We start from the raw sequence: 27,657 nt of genomic DNA on the forward strand, positions 1-27,657 counted from the left end.
GGAAGGTCAGTCACCTCAACCTCTGCAACCTAACAGACGTTACCAGCTGCAGTCTTCCATTTGTACATGACCTGTTTGCCAGCTTTGCCATCTTCTCCTCTTGCCCAGAGATATTGGTTCAGATGGCACTGCAATGTTAGAGATGACCCCTCCCCCCCACTTGAGTCATAGCATCCCACCTTTCTCCCATTGGTGAAAAAGATCTGTTCAAAGATGGGACTGTAGTCCTGTATAAAGATCTCATCTGGTATTGGAAGACAATTGAACAATGAGAATATTCACAACATCAATGAGAAAAATAGCTCTGACGAAAAATGAGGGAAATTAGTTTGACAGGTTTTAATAGTGTCTGGGAGGGCGAGACATGGTCAGGAGGGGAGTGAAATTAATCTGACAGGGTTTAACAGTTAAAGATAAAAAAACTGCAGATGCTGGAATCCAAGGTAGACAAGCAGGAGGCTGGAAGAACACAGCAAGCCAGGCAGCATCAGGAGGTGGAACCCTTCTTCAGGATTGGGGGTGAGTGTAATGGGAGATGCAGAAAAAGGGGGAGGTCGGGGGAGGGTGCAAAGCAGTGAGGCAGTGTTCGGTGAACACAGGTAGAGGTAACGACCTGGTTGGTCGATGGGAGGACTGAATCCAGTTGGTAGCTGGAAGGAAGGGTTGGTAGGTGGAATGGAAGGGAGGGGGAAGGGCTGGAAAGGGAGTCGTGAAATGGGAAGTAAGGTTATTTGAAATTGGAGAACTCAATGTTGAGTCCTCCGGACTGTAGGCTATCCAAGCAGAAGATGAGGTGTTGTTCCTCCAATTTGCAGTCTGATTCATTGAGGCAATGAAGGAGGCCAAGGATGGTCATGCCAGAAAGGGAGTGGGAAGGGGAATGAAATTGGGTGGTGACTGGGAGGTCGGGTTGACCCCTGTGGGCCTGGCTGAGATGCTCAGTGAAAAACACCCTTAGTTTACATTTCTATGGTATCCCCATTGCACAGAAGACCACATCAGGAGCATGGGATATAGTAAACTAGGTTGGAAGAGAGGCAGGTGAACATCTGTCTCACCTTGAAGGACTGTTTGGGGCCCTGGATGGAGATGAGCGAGGGTGGCGAGCCAGTGGGTTTTGCATCTTTTACGGTTGCAGGGGAGATACCGGGAGTTTGGTGGGTTTGGTGGAGAGAGTGGTTCAAATCAAGGATGATGAAGTGGAATGGTTCTTGTGGAAGGCAGAGGGGGTTGGGGAGGGACGATGTCCTTGGTGGTGGGGTCTGGTTGCAGTTGGTGTAAGTGTTTAAGAGTGATGCGTTGGATGTGGAGACTGGTGTGCTGTAAGATGAGGACAAGGGGAACTCAGTCTTTATTGCATTGAGGGGAAGTTTTATAGCAGTGGAGAGGGGAATGGAGGTGGTGTGGTGGAGAGCTGTCTGGATAACAGAGCGCAAAGAAGCATTTTGTGTCTGGGAGTTGAGACAGGGTCAGAAGCGGAGTCAAATTAGTCTGACAGACTTTAACAATGAGGGGAGGGTGAAGTAGGAGCAGGAGGGGAGTGAAAACATCAGACATACATTGATGATATAAGTTAAAAAATGTCATTTATTGAACATAAGAGCATAAGAACAAGATCATCTGGCCCGCCTTGTCTGCTCTGCCATTTAATAAGATCTTGGCTGATCTTTTCATGGCCTCAGCTCCACTTACCCACCCTCTCACCATATCCCTTAATTCCTTTACTGTTCAAGTAAGTATCTATGTTTTAGCTTTAAAAACGTTTACTAAAGTAGCGTCAACTACTTCACTGGGCAAGGAATTCCATAGATTAACAACCCTCTGGGTGAAGATGTTCCTTCTCAGTTCAGTCATGAAGGATTTGGACAGTGTAGCCCAGTGCAGGGGAGGAAGAGGGTGAGGGGTGGAGAATGAGGGAGAGGAAGGTGATGACAAATTGATGTGTGAGGGATTGGAAGGAGAGGGAGTGGGAAGTGTGGAGATGAGGAAAAGGAGAAGAGACTGGGGTTTGAGGGACTGGAGACTGAGTGAGGGGTGTTATATCTTCCAATGCCTTCTATATCATTCACTGTCTCTTGGTAACTCTGCAGAAACAAAATAAATGTCCATTAGAATGGGGAATAATTCATTCTCAGAGAGTGAGAACATAACCGTGTAAGGGAATGGAAATTGTTTCGGTAATTCTCAAGCCCACACTCCCCTCCATCTTTACACTTTATGGAGATCTCTCCCATTCCATCAGTATTCAGTCAGTGAGGATGTGAGTGTGTGTGGTGGGTTTAATGATCAATATTAGACCTGGTCTGGGCTGATCACATAAAGGATGATCAGACAGGGAACGAGACGTGTTTATACGTGTGTATCTGTGTGTGGGAATTCAATCAGTTCCATTCCCCACAGTGCCCTGTACTCCCAGTACTGGAGACTCCCCACACTCACTCTGTCCCCTCAGTTCCACATTCCCCTCTCTCTGATTCTTACCTCTCCATGGCCTTTTCCACATGATTATTCCGAATATTCCAATAACAACCACAGCAGTGAACACGAGTCCAAATATTGTACCAATGAAGACTCCTCCATTCCTTTCTCGGATTTCTGAAACACATTTGCATAATATCTGGATTGTCTCTGTTCCTGGATCCATTCCCATTGGGATTGATGGGATCGGTTGAAATGCTGATTTGACCCTCTCCCAATTTCACTCTCCAGTGAAGTCACTAAAGATTCCGTTGATGGACATGTAAACACAGTGTTGTCCCTACCCCGGGGGTTACCTTTCTGGACAGTTCAGTTCCCATTCTCCCTGATGCCTCTGTGTCCTGTCCTTACTCAATCCCCAGGGTTACATTAGACAGCCCAGGAGGCAGCACCACTGACAGCTTTCACATCAGACTTCAAAGGGAGGAGGAATAAACAGACCTTGGGAAACTGGGCAGAGAGGATAATGAGGAAAATAAGATAGAAACAGAGCAAATACTTCAAAAGAAGTGCTTGATCAAATCTATCCCCAATACTTAGTCCTAATCCACTGCAGTGAACCCACAATGGTGAAGACATAAAAAGGTGAGGGAATCCAGCTCAAAGAAAAGGATCCCACAAATGTTCAGAGACAGTGGGACAGACACCTAGACAAGGATCAGCTGATCAAACAGAGTGTGGGTGGATTTGTGAAGGGAAGCTCATGTCTGACTGATCCCATTGAATTTGGTGAGAAGCTCAATAAGCTAGTGGATAAGAGAGTGTATATGAATCTGGTCCATAAGGACTATGAAGGTCATTGATAAGGTTCCACAGAAGGGATTATTGACAATAATAGTTTGGAATTGGAGTGAATCTTTGATACAGATTGAGAAATTGGTGGGAGTTAGGAGACTGAGATTGGGACCAACATAAATAAACTCCCACTAGTTGAATCTGATGAATTGCTTTTCTCAAGGATGTACCTATGCTGAAAGGAGGCAAGATTAGCAGCTCACCGTTCCAAGATTTAGAGGTTTCAGGCCTGATAGAGAGGAATGTAAAAGGGATGGGTGTGTTGCATTACTGATTAAGAGGAAGCTGCAATAAGTGAGGATGTCTTGGAAGGCTGATCCAACAAGGCCATATGGATAGAGTTCAGAACTAAACAAGGTGAAGTCTTGATGATGAGGTTACAATTAGAGGCTCCCCAATAACCAGGCATTGGAGGAACAGATATGTCGGCAGATCTTGGAAAGATGTAAATACTTCAGTGCTGATGTAGTGTGTAATTTTATCTTCTCCAATATTTACGGGAACTCTCAGTGCCAGGGATTTAGACGGAGAAGAATTTGTTTGGCACATCCAGAAGTGTTTCTTGAAACAAAATGTCAATAGCCCAATGAGGAAGGGGCTGTACTGGATCTTTTATAGGGGAATGAGTCTGGCCAGGTGATCGAAGTTTCAGTGGTGAACTGAGGAACAGTGATCATGATTCCATAAATTTTAAGATAGTTATGGATAAGAATAGCTCTGGTACTTGATTGAAAGTGCTAAACTGGGGGAAGGCTAATTACAATAGTATTAGGTGGAAACTGGAAAAAATAGAATGGGGGCAGCTGTCTGAGGGTAAATCCACATCTGAAATGTGGGAATTGATCAGAATTCAGGATCAGTCTGCTCCCATGAGGATGAAAGACAAGGATGGCAAAAACAGGAAACCTGGGTGACAAGAGGTATTGAAATTTAAGTCAAAAAGAAAAAGGAAGCATATGTAAGGGCCAGGAAACAAATCAATCAAGGTCCTTGAAGAATATGAAGGAAGGGAAAGAACTAAAGCAAGGAATTAGGAAGGCTAAAAGGGACCATGACATATCCTTGACAACTAAGATTAAGAAAAATCCCAGGCATGTTTATTGGGAGCAAGAGGGTTGCTGGACAAAGGATAGGTCCACTCATGGCCAAAGGAGGGAATTTATGCCTGGAGTCAGAGGAAGTGGGTGAGGTCCTTAATGAATACTTTGTATCGGTATTCACCAAAGAAAGAACATGGATGATGTAAGATTAGGGAGAGGTATGTTGGTATTTTAGGGCATATAAATATTAAGGAGGAGGCGGTATTGGATATCTTGAAAGACATTAACAGTTATGTCCCCAGGGCCCAATGGGATTTATCCCAGGTTACTGAGAAAGGCAAAGGAGAGAATTGCTGTGGCCTTTACAAAAATCTTTGTCTCCTCTTTAGCCACAGGCAAGGTCCCAGAAGACTGGGCAATAGGTATAATCCCAATAATTACAGTCCAGTGATGCTAACATCAGTGGTAGGAATATTATTGGAGAAGGTTTTTAAGGACAGAATTTATTTGCATTTGGAAAAGAATGGACTTATTAAGGATACTCAGCATGTCTTTGTATTGGAGGGGGAAGGTCTTGCGTCTCAAATTTGAGGAATTTGAGTTTTTTGAGGAAGTGATGAAGATAATTGATGAGGGCAGGGCATTGGATAGTGTCTATGTTGACCATACTAAATTGACAATGTTGCTCATAATAGGTTGGTATAAAAGATTAAGTCACATGGGATCTGTGGTGGATTGGTAAATTGGTTTGTTCATATAGGATAGACAGTAGTTGTGCGGGGTGATTTTCTGACTTGATGGCTGTGACCAGTGTTGTTCTGCAAATGGCAGCACAAGTGGATAAGGTTGGAAAGAAAATATATGATACTTGCCTATATCAGTTGGATGCATTGAGTATAAAAGTTGGCAAATCATGCTGCAGCTGTATAAAACTTTAGTTCGGCCATGTTTTGAGCATTGTGTGCAGTTCTGGATGACACACAATAGGAACTATGTGGAGACTATGGAGAGGGCACAAAAGTGGTTTACCAGAATGTTGTCTTAATTGGAGTGTACTAGCTACAGAAAGAGGTTGGACAAACTTGGATTGTTTTCACTAGAACATTGGAGGCTGAGGGTGACCTGACAGAGGTATATAAAATTATGAGAGGCATGGATAGGGCGGATAATCAGAGTCTTTAGTAACTCAAATACTCTGAGGCATTGGTTCAAGAGGAGATGGGAAGAGTTGAAAGCAGATGTGCAAGGCAAGATTTTTCAAATGCGTGGTAGAAGCTGGAATGTGCTGCCATAGGAGATGGCAGAAGCAGACACAACAGCAATGTTGAGAGGCATTTACTCAGACATATGTATAGGTAGGGAAGAGAGGGATACAGAACTTGTGTAGGCAGAGAGGATTATTTTAGAATGGTATCGTGGTCAGTGCTTACATGATGGGCTGAACAGCCTGTTCCTGTACTGTACTATTTTATGTTCAATGTACCTGCTGCTGTGTGCCATTCAGGATGTTTTTATATATATGACTGATGGGGAAATGATCATAAAATCTGCCAGCTAAACGGGCACAGTCAAAAGCACCCTAGATTTTTTTGAGGTGACAGGTTGCTCATCCTATAGTTGGTGATAGACTAATAAGAAGCCTTCCTGCGCTTAGAACACACTGCGCAGGTTTGATTGGTATAGAGCGGCCGACAGCTCTAATAGTCCTGTCTGTGCCAAGAACTTGCTCATGGGTCCTGCTGAGAAGGGAAACAGACGGTGTCCTGATTGAATCCTGGACGCAGTCAATCAAAGCATTGGATAGAGTATGTCTATGCTTCTTCAGAAGGGAGTGCAGAGAGGAGAGAAATGCAGGGTATTAAATCCAGGGAAGGAGGGAGGGAGGAAGAAAGGAAGGGAACTATATTCCATGTCCCATTGTGTAATAAGCACACGCAGAAAATGGTATATTAATTCTTTTGCTCTTTGAAAATCCTTAAATTAAATTGTGATTCCTGCACTTTCCTTTGCGTCTATGCAATGTATTATGGAATGGGCAATGTCTCCTTCAGACCCATTAACCCCTAATTATATATCTAAATGTTGTAGAGGGCTGGAATGCCTCAGCTTTTCAACATAATTGTTTCTTCTTTCATTCATGTGAATTGGATGTTGATGACTAGTGCCAGAATTTATTGCACAAATAATTTGGTGGTCTGGCCGGAGACATAGAGATTCAAAGTTGCATGTTTCTAGATGGCTTGAGATTTGGAGGCAGAGTGAAGGAACATTGATAGATGAAATTAGGGAATTTCTTCCATCATACTTCCCAATGGTTGAGACCATCTACATTAAATCAGATGAAAATTAATTTGAATATTTTCATACTGTTGAGATACTCAGCTGAAAAGCAGCAGTGGGAATTTGATGCCCATGTATGCAAATCTCAAAAACAGGTGCACTGCATGTTAAACATTTATTTTCCTTACCCCACTGATAGAGCTGGGCCTCTGCCAGGCTGCTGTGTTCAATTTGACAGGAGTATTGATCCTCATCCCCAGCATTGATCTCAATCTCTTTCTGGATCTGATGGGTCCCATCGTGGTTCGGTCGTACCCCCGAGGATTGGGTCTCAGACATGACCTCTCCATTCCTTAGCCAGGTCACCTCGATGTCTACAGGATAAAACCCAGTGACCAGGCAGGAGAGAGTGAGCGGCTTATCCTGACCATTGGGCTCTCTCCTGGAGATGAACACTTCAGGCTGAACTGTGATGGGAAAGGGTGAAACCACAAACAATAGACAGACACTGAATGGAATGGGAGAGGTTTCATAGATCAGTGAGGTTAGATCAGAACATGGCATCAAAACAGAAATACATACCTTTCCTTTTGAAATAATCCTTCCCAGCTTCCAGATATCTATTTAAATAGAGAACACATGTTTCTTCAAGATGCGTTTTCCAAAATTTGTTCCAGGATTGATCCGAATCCCATTTCTCTTTAGTCATCACTGCAAAGTGATTTGCTGCGATCCATCTCATTCTGTCTGACTCTAAACTAATGTAGTCCTTTCCATCAAATCCAAATATCATCGATCTCTTCACAGAGCCATCTTCACTGATCTCAACAGAACGTATCCATTGGAGAGTGTGAATTCCTGTCAGTGATTAAATAGGGATCAATCATCAATAATTAATCACACACTGTTTGATCAGAGGGGGAGAGGGATCTAATATCAGATGGAACTAGGGGATCGGAGTCATAGTCTGATCAGAGGGGCAAGGGGATCTAGTATTCAATATAACTGAGTGGAGTGACCCAGGGGTCAGTGCTGGAAGATGGACTGAATGGAGTGACCCAGGGGTCAGTGCTGGAAGATGGACTGAATGGAGTGACCCAGGGGTCAGTGCTGGAAGATGGACTGAATGGAGTGACCCAGGGGTCAGTGCTATGAATGACCATGCCCCCTTAGGTTAAGGCCATTTAAGTGCACTGACCAATCTGCTTGTTTCCATCCACTCCTTTCAGAATTCTGAGAAGGAATATGTGTGTTCCTGAAATATTGTATCTCAGTCTCTAATTCCCAGTGTCACTATTTATAGCAGAATGTGACTGGTATTTGTCACACTCCCTTTCCAGAGCAGTGACTGGGAGATTTGTTATTACCAACCTTACCCGATGTCTGGTTTGTGCTCTTCATTATCAGATTCAGATGTTCCTTTGCTACATCTGCTCGTGCCTTCTCAAGATTTGTGATATCTTCCCAGTAATCCTCACCGAAAGTATCAGCCATGAACTGCATCTTCGGTATAGTCCGACCAAGATTAGTGTCAAAGTAACCAATTAACACACCATTGACCAGAGCAACACCTATAACCTTTGGGATATCACTAATTCCAGAGGTTGCCATGTATAGAACTACAAATCTATCAGTTTCTGTAAAATATCAATTGAAAGAATTGATTAATAAACATTAACACAACTACCTGCTCCAAGCGAGCACCAATCTACACAGTGACAATTTCCAGTAATCCACCGCGATATGAGATTCACAGAATCCTGGCTGATACTAGAAACCAAATCACATTCAATTGGGTCAGAAATGGATGCAGCAGCCTCTCAGAACAGGGAAGAAACCCAGAATCAGAGTCACTCAGATGCTCAATGCAGTCAGTGAGGACACAGGGGAGGATCTGAGACACCATCCAGAGATTTGAGTATTAAACAGAAGATCACTAACCTATTCAGGAGGAACAGTAACCTGGAATGCACTTGGTCTATCACTAATCTGGGGCAGTGACCAGGGACACACCCAGTCTATCACAAAACTGGAAAGGTGACCAGGGACACATGAGATTTATCACTAACCTGGAACAGTAGTACGGGAGACACCCAGTCTATCAGGATCCAAACGTGGAGCTGTGATTTATCGCTGTAACTCGGCCTATTCAACCATGAGGGCATGGGCTGGGTTAAACATGGAGTATCCTCTCCTCCCCGCAGTGGTTACAAGACTTTAGACCAGGAATGATGAAGCTGTTTGGCTTCTCCCAATCGATGTGAAAATTAAAATTATCCATTGGAACCATTTCCCATTTGCTCGGGGCTTCTCTGATCTCGGGGTTTCTACATCCTGCTGTCAGGAGACCTGGACACAAATCCCATCAGAGTCTCCCAGACTGTGCTGCCTTCAATGTGTAAAAGATCAGGCTGGCTGTATAACAGGCGGCTGGTCAAACATCCCCCATTTCAAACTCTCACCAAGAGATTCACATTCACCCCAGACACAGAGAGAGAGAGAGAGAGAATGGAAAGCTGAATTCTGTACTTACCAGGAGACACCCAGGAAAAACACAGGGAGATGGAGAGAAGGATCAGCAACATTCTGGGAATCCACTCTCCCTATTCCCATCAGGGATTGGGAATAAAACATTCTTGGGCGGAGGAACAAAACATTTATTTTATAACAACAGTCTATAAACTTGAAAACACAATAAGTGTCGAAATGACTTGCTAACTTGACAAAATTTAATTCCCTGAAGTCAAACAGCAGAGATACCGAGTGGATGATTGGTCGTATCAGAAAAACAAAACCAAAATTAAATAGGGACTCCGTTGTTTGCCACCAGTTACCAGGAGGCTCAAAGCCAGTCAGGGTGAGTTCAGACTGTGAAACAGGAACTGGGAGTTACACTTTTAGACCCTGGCACTACCCGTTTTCTTACAGGCAGTGAGAGAGCGTCAGAGTTCAGACTAATCCAGGTCTGAAAGAAGGTCCTGGACTGCACCATTCGGTCCTAAGGCCGGTCTAACTGTGTGCTCAGAACGGTCTGATCCCCGCTCTGATGTTATCGCCTCATGTCTCCAACCTGTCACACCAGAAAGACATGCTCCTTCGAGCGGGCAACTTTGAAATCAAGGTCCGCCACTACGTTCACGTAGTCCGGGGGAAGTTTGTGAAGCTCCTGAGCAGCCGAAATGGTCTTTAATCGCCCACCCGGCCCAGGGCTCGGGCCTCTGTGCAGTTGTGTTGTCCCAGGGCGTGGAAAGCGCCAGTTTTACTGGTTGCTGCCTATCACTGGGGGCTGGGTAAAGGATGCACTCAGATACATTTTCGCTTCCCAGAAGATGAGCCATGGCTTGGGGTTGGATTCATTCCCAGTGGAAGTGTGGGGGCTGATTGGGGGGGCTGATTGGAGGGGGGGGGGGGGGGGTGTGTGGGGGCTGATTGGAGGAGGGGGGGGGGGATCTCCAGGTGGGCGCTCAGTGGGAAACAACGAAATGTGGGGCAGGACAAGCTGCAGTGACCACTTGGAGACATAGGGGAGGGGGGAAGAGGACGGGACGGGGGGGACGGGACGGGGGACGGGGGGACGGGACAGGGGATGGGGGGACGGGACGGGGGACGGGACGGGGGGACGGGGGACGGGGGACGGGGGGGGGGGGGACGGGACGGGACGGGACGGGACGGGACGGGAGGGGGGGGACGGGGGACGGGGGGGGGGGGGGGACGGGGGGTGGGGGGGGACGGGACGGGGGACGGGGGGGACGGGACGGGGGACGGGGGGGGACGGGACGGGGGACGGGGGGGGGGGGACGGGACGGGGGACGGGACGGGGACGGGACGGGGGACGGGACGGGGGGAGGTCGGGGGGAGGACGGGACGGGGGGGACGGGACGGGACACGGGGGGGAGGGGAGGGGACGGGACGGGGGGAGGGGGGGGGACGGGGGGGGGGGACGCGGGGGGGGGACGGGGGGGGGGACGGGGGGGGGGGGACGCGGGGGGGGACGGGAAGGGGGGACGGGACGGGAAGGGGGGGGGGGAGACGGGAAGGGGGGGGGACGGGAAGGGGGGGGGACGGGACGGGAAGGGGGGGGACGGGGGCGGGGGGGGACGGGGGCGGGGGGGGGACGGGACGGGGGGGACGGGAAGGGGGGGGGGACGGGGGCGGGGGGGGACGGGAAGGGGGGGGGGACGGGGGCGGGGGGGGACGGGAAGGGGGGGGGACGGGACGGGGGGGACGGGGGACGGGACGGGGGGGAGGGGGAGGGGAGGGACGGGGGGGGAGGGGGAGGGGAGGGACGGAGAGGGGAGGGACGGGGGGGGGAGAGGGGAGGGACGGAGAGGGGAGGGACGGGGGGGGGAGAGGGGAGGGACGGGGGGGGGGAGAGGGGAGGGACGGGGGGGGGAGAGGGGAGGGACGGGCGGGGGGGAGAGGGGAGGGACGGGCGGGGGGGAGAGGGGAGGGACGGGGGGGGGGAGAGGGGAGGGACGGGGGGGGGGAGAGGGGAGGGACGGGGGGGGGGAGAGGGGAGGGACGGGGGGGGGAGAGGGGAGGGACGGGGGGGGGGGAGAGGGGAGGGACGGGGGGGGGGAGAGGGGAGGGACGGGGGGGAGAGGGGAGGGACGGGGGGGGGAGGAGAGGGGAGGGACGGGGGGGGGAGAGGGGAGGGGGGGGACGGAGAGGGGAGGGACGGGGGGGAGAGGGGAGGGACGGGGGGGGGGAGAGACGGGGAGGGGAGAGACGGAAGCGGGGGGGGGGAGAGACGGGGGCGGGGGGGGAGAGAGACGGGGGCGGGGGGGGAGAGAGACGGGGGCGGGGGGGGGGAGAGACGGGGGCGGGAGGGGGGGGAGAGACGGGGGCGGGGGGGAGAGACGGGGGCGGGAGGGGGGGGAGAGACGGGGGCGGGGGGGGAGAGACGGGGCGGGGGGGAGAGACGGGGGCGGGAGGGGGGGGAGAGACGGGGGAGGGGGGGGGAGAGACGGGGGAGGGGGGGAGACGGGGAGGGGGGGAGACGGGAGCGGGGGGTAGGTGGGGAGACGGGAGCGGGGGGGGGGAGGGGGAGGGAGCGGGGGGGGGAGGGGGGGGGAGGCGTGGGGGGGAGGGGGAGGGAGACGGTGGGTGGGGAGACTGGGGGGAGGGGGGGGACGGGACGGGGAGAGGGGGGGGAAAGAGGGGGGGAGGGGGGGGAGACGGGGGAGGGGGGGGAGGGGGGGGGAAGGGGGGAGGGGGGAGAGAGGGGGGGAGACGGGAGGGAGAGGGGGGGAGACAGGGGGGAGAGAGGGGGGGAGACGGGAGGGAGAGGGGGGGAGACGGGAGGGAGGGGGGGGAGACGGGGGGGAGACGGGAGGAAGAGGGGGGGGAGACGGGAGGAAGAGGGGGGGGAGACGGGGGGGAGGGGGAGGGAGACGGAGGGGGAGGGAGACGAGGGGGGGAGGGGGAGGGAGACGAGGGGGGGAGGGGGGGGAGGGGGAGGGAGACGAGGGGGCGAGGGGGAGGGAGACGAGGGGGGGAGGGGGAGGGAGACGGTGGGGAGGGAGACGGGGGTGGGGAGACGGGGAGAGGGGGGGAGACGGGGAGACGGGGGGGTGGGAGACGGGGAGACGGGGGGGGAGGGGGGGGGAGACGGGGGGGGAGACGAGGGGGGAGGGGGGGGGAGACGGGGGGGGAGGGGGAGGGAGACGGGGGGGAGGGGGAGGGAGACAGGGGGAGGGAGACGGGGAGACGGGGGAGGGAGACGGGGAGACGGGGGAGGGAGACGGGGGGACGGGGGGGAGGGGGAGGGAGACGGGGTTGAGGGGGAGGGAGACGGGGGGGAGGGGGGGGAGACGGAGGGTGACGGGGGGGAGGGAGACGGGGGGGAGGGAGGAGGAAGAGTGGGGGAGGGGGGAGGAAGAGGGGGGGAGGGGGGAGGAAGAGGGAAGGGAGAGGGAAGGGGGAAGGGAGAGGGAAGGGAGACGGGGGGAGGGGGGAGGAAGTGGGAAGGGAGACGGGGGGAGGGGGGAGGAAGTGGGAAGGGAGACGGGGGGAGGGGAGAGGAAGAGGGAAAGGGGACGGGGGGGCGGAGGAAGAGGGAAAGGGGACGGGGGGGCGGAGGAAGAGGGAAAGGGGACGGGGGGGCGGAGGAAGAGGGAAAGGGGACGGGCGGAGGAAGAGGGAAAGGGGACGGGGGGGAAGGGGGAAAGGGGACGGGGGGGAGGAAGAGGGAAAGGGGACGGGGGGGTGAGGAAGAGGGAAAGGGGCCGGGGGGGTGAGGAAGAGGGAAAGGGGACGGGGGGGGTGAAGAGGGAAAGGGGACGGAGCGGTGAGGAAGAGGGAAAGGGGACGGGGGGGTGAGGAAGAGGGAAGGGGTGAGGAAGAGGGAAAGGGGACGGGGGGGAGGAAGAGGGAAAGGGGACGGGGGGGAGGAAGAGGGAAAGGGGACGGGGGGGGAGGAAGAGGGAAAGGGGACGGGGGGGGGGAGGAAGAGGGAAAGGGGTCAGGGGGGTGGAGGAAGAGGGGGGGGTGGAGGAAGAGGGAAAGGGGACGGGGGGGTGAGGAAGAGGGAAAGGGGTCGGGGGGGGGAGGAAGAGGGAAAGGGGTCAGGGGGGTGGAGGAAGAGGGGGGGGTGGAGGAAGAGGGAAAGAGGACGGGGGGGGTGAGGAAGAGGGAAAGGGGCCGGGGGGGAAAGGGGGAAAGGGGACGGGGGGGTGAAGAGGGAAAGGGGACGGGGGGGTGAGGAAGAGGGAAAGGGGACGGTGGGGTGAGGAAGAGGGAAAGGTGAGGAAGAGGGAAGGGGTGAGGAAGAGGGAAAGGGGACCGGGGGGGAGGAAGAGGGAAAGGGGACGGGGGGGGGAAGGAAGAGGGAAAGGGGACGGGGGGGGAGGAAGAGGGAAAGGGGTCGGGGGGGTGGAGGGAAAGGGGACGGGGGGGTGAGGAAGAGGAAAAGGGGACGGGGGTGAAGAGGGAAAGGGGACGGGGGGGGGAAGAGGGAAAGGGGACGGGGGGGGGAAGAGGGAAAGGGGACGGGGGGGGAAGAGGGAAAGGGGACGGGGGGGGGAAGAGGGAAAGGGAACGGGGGGGGGAAGAGGGAAAGGGGACGGGGGGGGGGAAGAGGGAACGGGGGGGGGGAAGAGGGAAAGGGGACGGGGGGGGGGAAGAGGGAAAGGGGACGGGGGGGGTGAAGAGGGATAGGGGACGGGGGGGTGAAGAGGAAGAGGGATAGGGGACGGGGGGGGGAAGAGGGATAGGGGACGGGGGGGGGAAGAGGGATAGGGGACGGGGGGGGGGGGGAAGAGGGATAGGGGACGGGGGGGTGAAGAGGGATAGGGGACGGGGGGGTGAAGAGGGATAGGGGACGGGGGGGGGAAGAGGGATAGGGGACGGGGGGGGAAGAGGGATAGGGGACGGGGGGGGGGGAAGAGGGATAGGGGACGGGGGGGGGAAGAGGGATAGGGGACGGGGCGGGGGGGGAGAGGGATAGGGGACGGGGGCGGGGGGGGGGAGAAGAGGGAAAGGGGACGGGGGGGGGTAAGAGGGAAAGGGGACGGGGGGGAAGAGGGAAAGGGGACGGGGGCGGGAAGAGGGAAAGGGGACGGGGGGGGAAGAGGGAAAGAGGACGGGGGGGGAGGGAGGAAGAGGACGGGGGGAAGAGGGGAGAGGAGGGGGGTAAGAAGACGGGGGGGGAGAGGACGGGGAGGGAGACGGAGACGGGGGGGGGGAGAGGACGGGGGCGGGAGGGAGACGAGGACGGGGGCGGGAGGGAGACGAGGATGGGGGGGGGAGGGAGACGGAGACGGGGGGGGAGAGGACGGGGGGGGGGACGGAGACGGGGGTAGGGAGACGGGGGTGGGGGAGACGGGGGGCGGGGGGAGGGGGGAGGAAGAGGGAGGGAAGAGGGAGGGAGACGGGCGAGGGGGGAGGAAGAGGGAAGGGAGACGGGGGGAGGGGGGAGGAAGTGGGAAGGGAGACGGGGGGAGGGGAGAGGAAGAGGGAAAGGGGACGGGGGGGCGGAGGAAGAGGGAAAGGGGTCGGGGGGGTGGAGGGAAAGGGGTCGGGGGGGTGGAGGAAGGGGGGGGTGGAGGAAGAGGGGGGATGGAGGAAGAGGGAAAGGGGACGGGGGTGAGGAAGAGGGAAAGGGGACGGGGGGGGAAGAGGGAAAGGGGACGGGGGGGTGAAGAGGGAAAGGGGACGGGGGGGAGAAGAGGGAAAGGGGACGGGGGGGTGAAGAGGGAAAGGGGACGGGGGGGTGAAGAGGGAAAGGGGACGGGGGGGGCAAGAGGGAAAGGGGACGGGGGGGGAAGAGGGAAAGGGGACGGGGGGGGTGAAGAGGGAAAGGGGACGGGGGGGTGAAGAGGGAAAGGGGACGGGGGGGCAAGAGGGAAAGGGGACGGGGGGGGAAGAGGGAATGGGAACGGGGGGGGAAGAGGGAAAGGGGACGGGGGGGGAAGAGGGAAAGGGGACGAGGGGGGGAATAGGACCGGGGGCGGGGAAGAGGACGGGGAGGGGAATAGGACCGGGGGGGGGGGGGAAGAGGACGGGGAGGGAAAGAGGACGGGGGGGGGGAAGGGGGGAGAGGAGGGGGGGAAGAGGCCGGTTGGGGTGGGGGGGGGGGGAAAGAGGCTGGTGGGGGGGGGGAGAGGTCGGTGGGGGGGAGGAAGAGGACGGGGGTGGGGGGAAGAGGGGAGAGGAGGGGGGAAGAGGACGGGGGGGTGAAGAGGACGGTGGGGGGGAGGAAGAGGACGGTGGGGGGGAGGAAGAGGACGGTGGGGGGGAGGAACTGGACGGGGGGGAGAGAAAGAGGACGGGGTAGAAAGAGGACGGGGGGGGAGAAAGAGGACGGGGGGAGAAAGAGGACGGGGGGAGAAAGAGGACGGGGGGGAGAAAGAAGACGGGGGGAGAAAGAGGACGGCGGGGAAGAGGACGGGGGGGGAAGAGGACGGGGGGGAAGAGGATGGGGGGGGAGAGGATGGGGGGGGAGGAAGAGGACGGGGGGGGGTAGGAAGAGGACGGGGGGGGGTAGGAAGAGGACGGGGGGGGTAGGAAGAGGACGGGGGTGGGAGGAAGTGGACGGGGGGGAAGAGGGGAGAGGAGGGGGGGAAGAGGACGGGGGGGGAGGAAGAGGACGGGGGGAAGAGGACGGGGGGGGAGGAAGAGGACGGGGGGAAGAGGGGAGAGGAGGGGGGGAAGAGGACGGGGGGGAAGAGGGAAGAGGACGGGGGGGAAGAGGACGGGGGGGAAGAGGGGAGAGGAGGGGGGGAAGAGGACGGGGGGGGGGGAAGAGGATGGGGGGGGGAAGAGGACGGGGGGGGGGGAAGAGGACGGGGGGGGGTGAAGAGGACGTGGGGGGTGAAGAGGACGGGGGGGGGAAGAGGACGGGGGGTGGGGGAAGAGGACGGGGTGGGGGAAGAGGACGGGGGGGGGAAGAGGACGGGGGGGGGGAAGACGACGGGGGGAGGAAGAGGACGGTTGGGGGGATGAGGACGGGTGGGGGGATGAGGACGGGTGGGGGGATGAGGACGGGGGGGGAAGAGGACGGGGTGGGGGGATGAGGACGGGGGGGGAGGAAGAGGACGGGGTGGGGGGATGAGGACGGGGGGGGAGGAAGAGGACGGGGGGGGAAGAGGACGGGGGGGAGGAAGAGGACGGGGGGGAAGAGGACGGGGGGGGAAGAGGACGGGGGGGGAAGAGGACGGGGGGGAGGAAGAGGACAGGGGGGGAAGAGGACGGGGGGGGGAACAGGACGGGGGGGGGGAAGAGGACGGGGGGGGGAGGAAGAGGACGGTGGGGGGGAGGAAGAGGACGGTGGGGGGGAGGAAGAGGACGGGGGGGGAGGAAGAGGACGGGGGGGGGAGGAAGAGGACGGGGGGGAGGAAGAGGACGGGGGGGGAGGAAGAGGACGGGGGGGGAGGAAGAGGACGGGGGGGGGGAGGAAGAGGACGGGGGGGGGAGGAAGAGGACGGGGGGGAGGAAGAGGACGGCGGGGGGAGGAAGAGGACGGGGGGGGGAAGAGGACGGGGGGGGAAGAGGATGGGGGGAGAGGACGGGGGGGTGGGGGGGAGAAGGGGGGAGAGGATGGGGGGGCGGGGGGAGAGGATGGGGGGGCGGAGGGAGAGGATGGGTGGGGGAGGAAGAGGACGGTGGGGGGGGAGGAAGAGGACGGGGGGAGGAAGAAAGAGGACGGGGGGGGCGAAAAAGAGGACGGGGGCGAGAAGAGGACGGGGGGTGGAAAAGAGGACGGGGGGGAAGAGGACCGGGGGGGGAAGAGGACCGGGGGGGGAAGAGGACGGGGGGGGGAAGAGGACGGGGGGGGGGGAAGAGGACGGGGGGGGGAAGAGGACGGGGGGGGGGAAGAGGACGGGGGGTGGGAAGAGGACGGGGGGGGGGAAGAGGACGGGGGGGGGGGAAGAGGACGGGGGGGGGGAAGAGGACGGGGGGGGGGAAGAGGACGGGGGGGGGGGAAGAGGACGGGGGGGGGGAAGAGGACGGGGGGGGGGGAGGACGGGGGGGAAGAGGACGGGGGGTGGGAAGAGGACGGGGGGGGGAAGAGGACGGGGGGGGGGTGAAGAGGACGTGGGGGGTGAAGAGGACGGGGGGGGGAAGAGGACGGGGGGGGGGAAGAGGACGGGGGGGGGGAAGAGGACGGGGGGGGGGGAAGAGGACGGAGGGGGGGAAGAGGACGGGGGGGGAGAGGACGGGGGGGGTGGGAAGAGGACGGGGGGGTGGGAAGAGGACGGGGGGGTGGGAAGAGGACGGGGGGGGGGAAGAGGACGGGGGGGGGGGAAGAGGACGGGGGGTGGGAAGAGGACGGGGGGGGGGGAAGAGGACGGGGGGAAGAGGACGGGGGGGGGTGAAGAGGACGTGGGGGGTGAAGAGGACGGGGGGGGGAAGAGGACGGGGGGGGGGAAGAGGACGGGGGGGGGGAAGAGGACGGGGGGGGGAAGAGGACGGGGGGGGTGAAGAGGACGTGGGGGGTGAAGAGGACGGGGGGGGGGGGGAAGAGGACGGGGGGTGGGGGAAGAGGACGGGGTGGGGGAAGAGGACGGGGGGGGGAAGACGACGGGGGGGGGGAAGACGACGGGGGGAGGAAGAGGACGGGTGGGGGGATGAGGACGGGTGGGGGGATGAGGACGGGGGGGGGAAGAGGACGGGGTGGGGGGATGAGGACGGGGGGGGAGGAAGAGGACGGGGTGGGGGGATGAGGACGGGGGGGAGGAAGAGGACGGGGGGGGAAGAGGACGGGGGGGAGGAAGAGGACGGGGGGTGAAGAGGACGGGGGGGGAAGAGGACGGGGGGGAGGAAGAGGACGGGGGGGGAAGAGGACGGGGGGGGGGAAAAGGACGGGGGGGGGAAGAGGACGGGGGGGGGGGGGAAGAGGACGGGGGGGGGGAAGAGGACGGGGGGGGGAAGAGGACGGGGGTGTGGGAAGAGGACGGGGGGGGGAAGAGGACGGGGGGGGGGGAAGAGGACGGGGGGGGAAGAGGACGGTGGGGGGAAGAGGACGGTGGGGGCAAGAGGACGGGGGGGGAAGAGGACGGTGGGGGGAAGACGACGGGTGGGGGGATGAGGACGGGGGGAGAGGAAGAGGACGGGGGGGGGAAGAGGACGGGGGGGGGGAAGAGGACGGGGTGGAGGAAGAGGACGGGGGGGAAGAGGACGGGGGGGGGAGGAAGAGGACGGGGGGGGAAGAGGACGGGGGGGGAAGAGGACGGGGGAGGAAGAGGACGGGGGGGAAGAGGACGGGGGGGGAAGAGGACGGGGGGGGAAGAGGACGGGGGGGAAGAGGACGGGGCGGGGAAGAGGACGGGGGGGGAAGAGGACGGTGGGGGGAAGACGACGGGTGGGGGGATGAGGACGTGGGGAGAGGAAGAGGACGGGGGGGGGAAGAGGACGGGGGGGGGGGATGAGGACGGGGTGGAGGAAGAGGACGGGGGGGGAAGAGGACGGTGGGGGGAAGACGACGGGGGGGGGGGAAGAGGACGGGGTGGAGGAAGAGGACGGGGGGGGGAGGAAGAGGACGGGGGGGGATGAGGACGGGGGGAGAGGAAGAGGACGGGGGGGGGAAGAGGACGGGGGGGGGGGAAGAGGACTGGGGGGGGGGAAGAGGACGGGGTGGAGGAAGAGGACGGGGGGGGAAGAGGACGGGGGGGGAGGAAGAGGACGGGGGGGAAGAGGACGGGGGGGAAGAGGACGGGGCGGGGAAGAGGACGGGGGGAAGAGGACGGGGGGGGAGGAAGAGGACGGGGGGGGGGAAGAGGACGGGGGGGGAAGAGGACGGGGGAGGAAGAGGACGGGGGGGAAGAGGACGGGGCGGGGAAGAGGACGGGGGGGGAGAAAGAGGACGGGGGGAAGAGAACGGGGGGGTGAAGAGGACGGGGGTAAGAGAACGGGGGGGTGAAGAGGACGGGGGGTGAAGAGGACGGGGGGGTGAAGAGGACGGGGGGAAGAGAACGGGGGGGGGAAGAGAACGGGGGGGTGAAGAGGACGGGGGGGTGAAGAGGACGGGGGGTGAAGAGGACGGGTGGGGGGGGGAAGAGGACGGGTGGGGGTGGGGAAGAGGACGGGTGGGGGGGGGGAAGAGGACGGGTGGGGGGGGGGAAGAGGACGGGTGGGGGGAGGAAGAGGATGGTGGGGGGATGAGGACGGGGGGGCAGGAAGAGGACGGGGGGTGAAGAGGACGGGGGGATGAAGAGGACGGGGGGGTGAAGAGGACGGGGGGGTGAAGAGGACGGGTTGGGGGGGGAAGAGGACGGGTGGGGGGGGGAAGAGGACGTGTGGGGGGGGGAAGAGGACGGGTGGGGGGAGGAAGAGGACGGGTGGGGGGAGGAAGAGGACTGGTGGGGGGATGAGGACGGGGGGGCAGGAAGAGGACGGGGGGGGGGAAGAGGACGGGGGGGAGGAAGAGGACGGGGGGGGGGGGAAGAGGGAAAGAGGACGGGAGGGGAGGAAGAGGGAAAGAGGACGGGGGGGAGGAGGAGGGAAAGAGGACGGGGGGGGGGGAGGAAGAGGGAAAGAGGACGGGTGGGGAGGAAGAGGGAAAGAGGACGGCCGGGGGAGGAAAAGGGAAAAAGGACGGGGGGGGAGGAAGAGGGAACGAGGATGGGGGGGAGGAAGAGGGAAAGAGGATGGGGGAGGAAGAGGGAAAGAGGACGGGGGGAGGAAGAGGGAAAGAGGACGGGGGGTGGGGAGGAAGTGGGAAAGAGGACGGGGGGAGGAAGAGGGAAAGAGGACAGTGGGGGTGGGGTGGACAGGGGGGACTTAGAGGATGGGGGGGTATGGGGGAGGGGGGACTTGGAGAAAGGATTGGAGAAGGACAGAAGGAATGTGAGAAAAGGGAGGAGAATTGGGAGAGGAAGGAAGAGGAGGGTCAGGCCAAGGAGGAGAAAGAAGGGAGGGCCGACCGAACGAGGGATTCGCGGAGGGAGGGGTCTCAGCAGAACACAGATAGGTGTGGGGAGGGAAACATATTTAGTGGTGGGGTGTGAATGTAGGTGGCAGAAATTGCAGAGGAGTGGAAGGTGAGAGCATTGGGAAAGGAGCCGGAGTGAGGCGCGCTTCTATTGTTATTGTAGTTGGGGAGTGTGGGCTTCGAAGGCAAGGCTGCCGGACTGGAGGAGGTGTGCTGGAGGGCATTGATGATCATGGAAGAGGGGAATTTGCGGACCTTGAAATAGGAGACCATCTGGGTGAGCTGGAGTGGAATTCGATACTAGATATGGCAGAAGTGGAGGATTTCGGAGTATGGAATTGTGCTTTTACAGAAGGGGCGGGGTGGGAGGAGGTGGCTTTAAACGAGATGTCTGTGTTGAGTCAGCCACTGGGGAGAGAGAGAGAGAGAGAGGTCCAGGAAGAGGAAGGCAATGTTGGAGATGGTCCATGAGGTCAGGATGGGAGGTGTTGATGAGGTTGATGAACTGTTCACTCTCCTTGTGGTACCAATACAGTCATCGATGTAGCGGAGGAAAAGGTGGGGGGATGGTGCCCATGTAGCTATGGAAGATGGACTGTTCCACATATCTTACAAAGATGCAGGCATAGCTGCGGCCCATGCAGGTGCCCATGGCTACATCTCCCACCCCAGTCTGTAGGAAGTGGGAGAATTCAAAGGAGAAGTTGTTGAGGGTGATGGCCAGTTCTACCAATCGAAGGAGAGTGTCAGTACAGGGAACTGGTTGGGTTGGGGGAGGGGGGGGCAGGAGAGGAAGAAAAGGAAGGCTTTTAAAACTTTGTCACAAGGGATGGACATGTAGAAGGCCTGGATATCCATGGTGAAGATGACACATTGGGGGTCGAGGAATTGAAAATCATGGAGGACATGTAGGGTGTGGGTGGTCTCTGGGATGTATATGGGGAGATCATGGACCAAGGGGGACATGGAGATAAGTTCAATGGGGCAGGAGCAGGGGAGAGGTAAAAACAATGACTGCAGATGCTGGAAACCAGATTCTGGATTAGTGGTGCTGGAAGAGCACAGCAGTTCAGGCAGCATCCGAGGAGCAGTAAAATCGAGCAGCAAACGCCCTTCATCAGGAATACAGGCAGAGAGAGATAAGGGTGGAGAGATAAGTGAGAGGAGGGTGGGGGTGGAGAGAAAGTAGCATAGAGTCCAATAGGTGAGTGGGGGAGGGGATGAAGGTGATAGGTCGGGGAGGGTGGAGTGGCAGGTTTTGCAATTCCTACGCTAGCAGGGGATGTTGCCAGGACGGGAGGGTGGGTTGTAGGGGGATGTGGACCTGACCAGGTAGTCACGGAGGGAACGGTCTTTGCGGAAGGCGGAAAGGGGTGGGGAGGGAAATATATCCCTGGTGGTGGGGTCTTTTTGGAGGTGGCGGAAATGTCGTCAGATGATGTGGTTTATGCGAAGGTTGGTAGGGTGGAAGGTGAACACCTGGGGGGTTCTGTCCTTGTTGCAGTTGGAGGGGAGGGGTCTGAGGGCAGAGGTGCGGGATGTGGCGAGATGCATTCGAGGGCACCTTTAACCACAGGGGAAGGGAAATTGTGGTCTCTAAAGAAGGAGGCCATCTGGTGTGTTCTGTGGTGGAACTGGTCCTCCTGGGAGCAGATACGGTGGAGGCGGAGGAATTGGGAATATGGGATGGCATTTTTGCAGGAGGTAGGGTGGGAAGAGGTATAATCCAGGTAGCTGTGGGAGTCGGTGGGTTTGTAAAAAATGTCGGTGTCAAGTCGGTCGTCCATAATGGAGATAGAGAGGTCCAGGAAGGGGAGGGAGGTGTCAGAGATGGTCCAGATAAATTTAAGGTAAGGGTGGAATGTGTTGGTGAAGTTGATAAATTGCTCAACCTCCTCGCGGGAGCACGAGGTGGCGCCAATGCAGTCATCAATGTAGCGGAGGAAGAGGTGGGGAGTGGTGCCTGTGTAATTACGGAAGATGGACTGTGCTACATAGACAACAAAGAGACAGGCATAGCTGGGGCCCATATGGGTGCCAATGGCTTCCCCTTTGGTCTGGAGGAAGTGGGAGGATTCGAAGGAGAAATTGTTAAAGGTGAGGACCAGTTCGGCCAAACGAATGAGAGTGTCGGTGGAAAGGTACTGTTGGGGCCCTGGTCGTGGCGGATGGAGGTGTAGAGAGATTGGATATCCATGGTGAAGATGAGGCATTGGGGGCCAGGGAAACGGAAGTCTTGGAGGAGGTGGAGGGTGTGGGTGGTGTCTCGAACGTATGTGGGGAGTTCCTGGACTAGGGGGGGGTAGGACAGTGTCGAGGTAGGTAGAGATGAGTTCAGTGGGCAGGAGCATGCTGAGACAATGGGTCGGCCAAGGTGGTCAGGCTTGTGGATCTTGGGAAGGAGGTAGAACCGGGCAGTCGGGGTTCCCGGACTGGGGTTGGAAGCTGTGGGTGGCAGATCTCCTGAGGTGATGAGGTTCTGTATGGTCTGGGAGATGATGGTTTGGTTATGGAGGGTGGGATCATGGTCGAGGGGGCAGTAGGAAGAGGTGTCCTTGAGTTGGCGTTTAGCTTTGGCGGTGTAGCGGTCAGTGCGCCAGACTACCACTGCACCCCCTTTATCCGCTGGTTTGTTGGTGAGGTCAGGATTGGAGCAGAGGAATTGGAGGGCTGTGTGTTGTGAGGGTGAGAGGTTGGAGTGGGGGGGCGGGGGGTTAGATAGGTTGAGGCGGTTAATGTCCTGGCGGCAGTTGGAAGTGAAGAGGTCAAGGGCGGGTAATAGGCCAGCGGGGGGTATCCAAGTGGATACAATGTGTTGGAGGTGGGCGAAGGGGTCCTCGGTATGTGGACGGGAGTCCTGATGGTGAAAGTAAGCTCAGACGTGGAGGCAGCGGAAGAAAGTCATTGATGCGTGGACGGAGGGGGATGAAGGTGAGTCCTTTGCTGAGGACTGGTCGTTCGTCCTCAGTGAGGGGGAGGTCTAGAGGGATGGTGAAAACTCAGTAGGGCTGGGATCTGGGACCCGATGTGGGTGTGAGCTGGGAATGGGGATGGAGCCTGTAACTGGAGTTGGTGTGGTGATGGGGGAATGGGGATGGAGTCATGAGCAGGGGTGGTGTTCCCCTCAGGGTTCTGGGGGGCGGGGATGGTGACAGTGGGATCTGTGGGGGGCATGTCAGCAGAATGCAGGTGAGTGGAGCTGTTGGGGGGGCGAAGTGGTGGCAAACACGGCAGTAGGGGAGGCAGAAGTCACTGAGCATGTGACATCGGTGATGATGTGAGGGGCAGAAGTGATGTCATGTGTAGTGCATGAGGCATTGTGAGGGGTGGAAGTGGCTGTGGGAGTGGCCATGATGGGGGCGGAAGTGACATCATCAATCAGCGTGGGGGTTGGCTAATGGCGCCCAAGCAGTTCCAGAGGCTGGGGGAATCTACTGGAATGTTTGAGGAGTGCTGGTTATGGAGGTGGGTAGATAAAAGTTTGTTGTACTTACAGTTTTTGATATTTGAGATGGAGTTGAAATACTGTTTGTTGAGAGTATGAATTCTCCTGAGGATGTAGTACAGAGTGGGTCCTTTGCAATTCTGAGAGAGTGTGGCCCTCAGCTGAGGCAGGGCTGACTGTAGAGAGGTTAGGTGCCAGCGCATTGCTGCAAGCATGGAGCGGAGGATCTTGAAGGAGAACCGTTGCTGGTGTTTTTGAATCTGTAGTCTGTACTGTTTGTCCTGTTTGGGTCCGAACTCTGCTGGTTTAAAGGTGGTCTGGAGTCCGTGTGGGATGAGTTGGTTATGGAGGCAGGCGCTGAGGAAGCAAATGTGGCTGTGGTAGCGAGTTTGTTTCAGGACATGGTTGAAGAGCTTCAGGGCAGAGGAAATGACCTGGGAGTTGCAGTGGGAGAGGGACTCCCTGAGATTCTTGTAGAGAGAGGAGGAAAACTTCTTCAAGGCAGTTGTCCTTGCAAGGCGATTCGCAGTAGGGTTAAAATTAGCTGGGTAAAAACAATGACTGCAGATGCTGGAAACCAGATTCTGGATTAGTGGTGCTGGAAGAGCACAGCAGTTCAGGCAGCTTCAGGGGAGATAATCAGTCAACCGGGGCAGTCAGGTTTGTGGATTTTGGGTAAGAGGTCGAACCGGGCAGTGATGGGTTGGGGAATGATGAGGTTGGAGGCTGTGGATGGGAGATGCCCAGAGGTGATGTGGTTGTGGATGGTTTGGGAGATGACAGTTTGGTGATGTGAGGTGGGGGTCATCATCAAGGGCGTGGTAGGATGAGGTGTCAGCGAGTTGGCATCTGGCATCGGCAAGGTAGAGGTCAGTGTGCCATACTCTCACTCTTCTACTTCCCACATCTCCGGCTCTTGAACCCCACCCATCTGACCACAACAAGAATAGAAAACCCCTTGGTTCTCACCTTCCTCACCCTCACCCCAACAAATCTCCAGATACAATGCAATATCCTCTGCCATTTTCACCACCTACAGTTAAATCTCACCCTACCTGCATTCTGCAGAGCCCATTCCCTCTGTGACTCCCTCATTAGGTCCATGCTTCCCCCCACCACCAACCCACCCTCTACTCTCTACACCTTCCCTTGCCAAGACACAAGGTGTAAAACCTGTGCCCACACCTCCACACTCACCTCCATCCAAGACCCCAAAGGATCATTTCAAATACGACAGATGTTCCTGCACATCCACCCCCTCAATTACTGTGCCTGTTGCTCTCGATGTGGTCTCCTCTCCATCGGGGAAACAGGACACCAACTTGCCTAGCGGTTTAGGGAACATCTCTGGTTCCCACGTACCAACTAATCCTATCGACCTGTGGCCAACCACTTCAACTCCCCTTCCTACTTCCCCAAGGACATGAAAGTCCTGGGTCTCCTCCACTGCCAAATCCAAGCCACCAGCCAACTGGAGGCAGAACGCTTCATCTTCTACCTCAGGACCTTTTAACCGCACGGCATCAACATCATTAGTTTCCAAATCTCCCCTTCCTCCACCTCATTGCAGATTCAACCCTCCAACTCAGCACCGCCCTCTTGACTCGACTTACCTTCCTTCCTTCCCACCAGTCCGCTCCACCCTCCCCACTGACCTCTCACAATCACCTCCTATCTGCATCTATCTATTGCCTTCTCACCTACTTTCTCCCCAGCCCACCCCACCCCACCCCTATTTATCTCTCAGACCCCTTCCGCCTCCACATTTCTGATGAATGCCTGAAATGTCAACTCTCCTGCTCCTTGGATGCTGCCTGACCTGCTGTGCTTTTCCAGCAACCCACATTTTGACTCTGACTGTCCAGCATCTGCAGTCCGCACTGTCTCCAAGAGAAAACGAGGGGCATGAGAGTGACTATGAGGGGAGGGGGGTGTGAAGCAATGGAGGAGGTGAAGGGACTGTGGAGAGAGAGAGACTCTGAAGGAGGCAGAGTCTGGAGATGAGGGAAAGAAACAGGTGGGGAGAAGTTGAGGGAGAGAGTGGGATGGGGAGTTTGAGACTGGGACAGTGGCTGGAAGAGAGACTGGGGAGAAGATGGATGAGAGACTGAGTGGATAATAGACTGCAGAGGAGGGAGGATGGGAGAATGGAGAGAGGCTGTGGTGGCTCGGTGGTGAGAACTGCTGCCTCACAGCGCGAGGGACCCAAGTTCGATTCCAGTCTCTGGCGACTGTCTGTGGAGAGTTTGCACATTCTCCCCATGTCCATATGGATTTCCTCCCAAAGATGCTAAATGGCCTGTAGTGTTCAGGGATGTGTTGGTTAAGTGCAATAGTCAGGGGTAAATGTAGAGTAATAGGGTAGAGGAATGGGTCTGGGTAGGTTACTCTTCGCTGGGTCGGTGTGGACTTGTTGGTCTGAAGGGTCTGTTTCCATACTATACGGATTCTATTATTCTATGAGGGTGGAAGAGAGATGAGAGAGAAACTAGGAAAGGGAAGTCAGGAAGAAAAGACAGAGAGGCTGAAAATGGTTTGCATAACAAGTCTGCTGCTGTTTCATAATTCTGCCATTGTATGTGTAATAATGTCCAATTTAGCTTCATAATTCCCTGCCATTTCACAGGAGCTGGTAGGGAATAGCTGTGCCACATTCTTCCATCAGGTATATTAACTGTGGCTTGCTTTATTCATCTTTGCATTGCTTTAAGTCTAATGGCAGCTGTCAATATCTCCCTGTCAGTAGCTGTGCTTTCTCAAAACTCTGCAACACTCACCTCAGTGCCTGTACTAACATCATGTCTCAAGGGTAGAGGACACATGAGCACAGCAAATAGGAAGGACAATTGTACATTGTTCAAGCCACACAGACAATGATGGGTTTTGGTAAAATATGATTATAGTTATTTCAATATGAATTTGGTGTTCTTTTCGTATTGTCATGATTCAAAGGGGATGACACGTTGGAAATCATGAGCTGCTATTCTGAGAGTCATCACACTATTTGAAGGTTTTAAAAGAAATCTGCTTCAAGTTGTTCAATTACCTGACAACCAATCCCATTGTTGTTGTCAGGCAGAGGACCTCTGTCTGAGAACATGTGAACATAAGAACCAGGAGCAGGAGTCGGCCATCTGGCCCTTTTGTGCCTGCTCCATCATTCAATAAGATCATGGCTGATCTCTTCATGGCCTCAGCTCCACTTACCTACCCTCTCAGTATAACCATTAATTCATTTACTGTTCAAAAACGTATTGATTTTAACTTTAAAAACATTTGCTGAGGAAGCCTCAACTACTTCACTGGGCAGGGAATTCCATAGATTCACAACCCTCTGGGTGAAGAAGTTCCTTCTCAATTCAGTCCTAAATCCGCTCCCTGTAATTTTGAGGCTATGCCCTCTTCTCCTAGTTTCACCTGCCAATGGAAACATCCTCTTTACTTCTAACTTATCTATTCCCTTCATAATTTTATATGTTTCTAGAAGATTCCCCCCTCATTCTTCTAAATTCCAATGAATATAATCCCAGTCTACTCAGTCTCTCCTCAAAAGCCAACTCCCTCAACCCTGGAACCAACCTAGTGAACCTCCTCTGCACCCCCTCCAGTGCCAGGAAATCTTTTCTCAAGTAAGGAGACCACGACTGCACATAGTACTCCAGGTGTGACCTCGCCAGCACCCCGCACAGCCGCAACATAACCTCCCTACTTTTAAACTAAATCTCTTTAAATTGCTGAATCCCTTTGGCAACGAAGGACAAAATTGAATTTGCCTTCCTAATTCCCTGTTGTACCTGCAGACCAACCTTCTGTGGTTCATCCACAAGTATATTCAGGACCCTATGCACAGCAGCATGCTGCAATTTGTTACCATCCAAATAATAATCCTTTTTACTGTATTCCTACCAAAGTGGATGACTTCACATTTATTGATGTTATACTCCATCTGGCAGACCTTTGCCCACTCCCTGAAAGTTTCAGAGTCCTTGGCACACTTTGTTCTACCACTAATCTTGGTGTCATCTGCAAACTTTGACACACTACACGTGGTCCCTAACTCGAAAACATCTGTGTAGATTGTGAATAATGTGGTCGCAATGTGATATTAAAGAGTTAACTTGCTCTGCTGACCTACAGGAAATTGGATGTCCTGAGGCTAGGGTGGGATGCCTCCGATTTGGAGGTCGACTGTTTTATTTGGGAAGTTTCATTTGGAGAACATATTTTTAATATATTCTGCATTTGTT

At 56.7% G+C, this 27,657-nt stretch overlaps 1 protein-coding gene across 3 annotated transcripts; it reads right to left on the minus strand.

The window, feature by feature from the left end:
* Positions 1–1,608: 1,608 nt before the first annotated feature.
* Positions 1,609–9,900, minus strand: LOC148140808 (class I histocompatibility antigen, F10 alpha chain-like). 3 transcript variants are annotated; one of them, XM_087979585.1, is made up of 6 exons: positions 9,127–9,900; positions 7,970–8,230; positions 7,176–7,451; positions 6,782–7,060; positions 2,482–2,595; positions 1,612–2,084 (listed from the first exon to the last, which is right to left on the minus strand). In XM_087979585.1, exons 1-6 carry the CDS (start codon positions 9,176–9,178, stop codon positions 2,062–2,064), a joined length of 1,005 nt encoding a protein of 334 aa, XP_087835711.1. In that variant the 5' UTR covers positions 9,179–9,900; the 3' UTR covers positions 1,612–2,061. The 3 variants fall into 3 exon arrangements, with proteins under 3 accessions (XP_087835713.1, XP_087835711.1, XP_087835712.1); XM_087979587.1 differs by lacking the exon at positions 2,482–2,595 and having other exon boundaries at positions 1,609–2,084; XM_087979586.1 differs by lacking the exons at positions 1,612–2,084; positions 2,482–2,595 and adding an exon at positions 6,426–6,638.
* Between the last annotated feature and the right edge of the window lie 17,757 nt (positions 9,901–27,657).

Source organism: Chiloscyllium plagiosum, unplaced genomic scaffold (assembly GCF_037043375.1).
Source record: "Chiloscyllium plagiosum isolate Xiang-an unplaced genomic scaffold, Cpla_swu_hap1 HiC_scaffold_35, whole genome shotgun sequence".
Classification (NCBI taxonomy): domain Eukaryota; kingdom Metazoa; phylum Chordata; class Chondrichthyes; order Orectolobiformes; family Hemiscylliidae; genus Chiloscyllium; species Chiloscyllium plagiosum.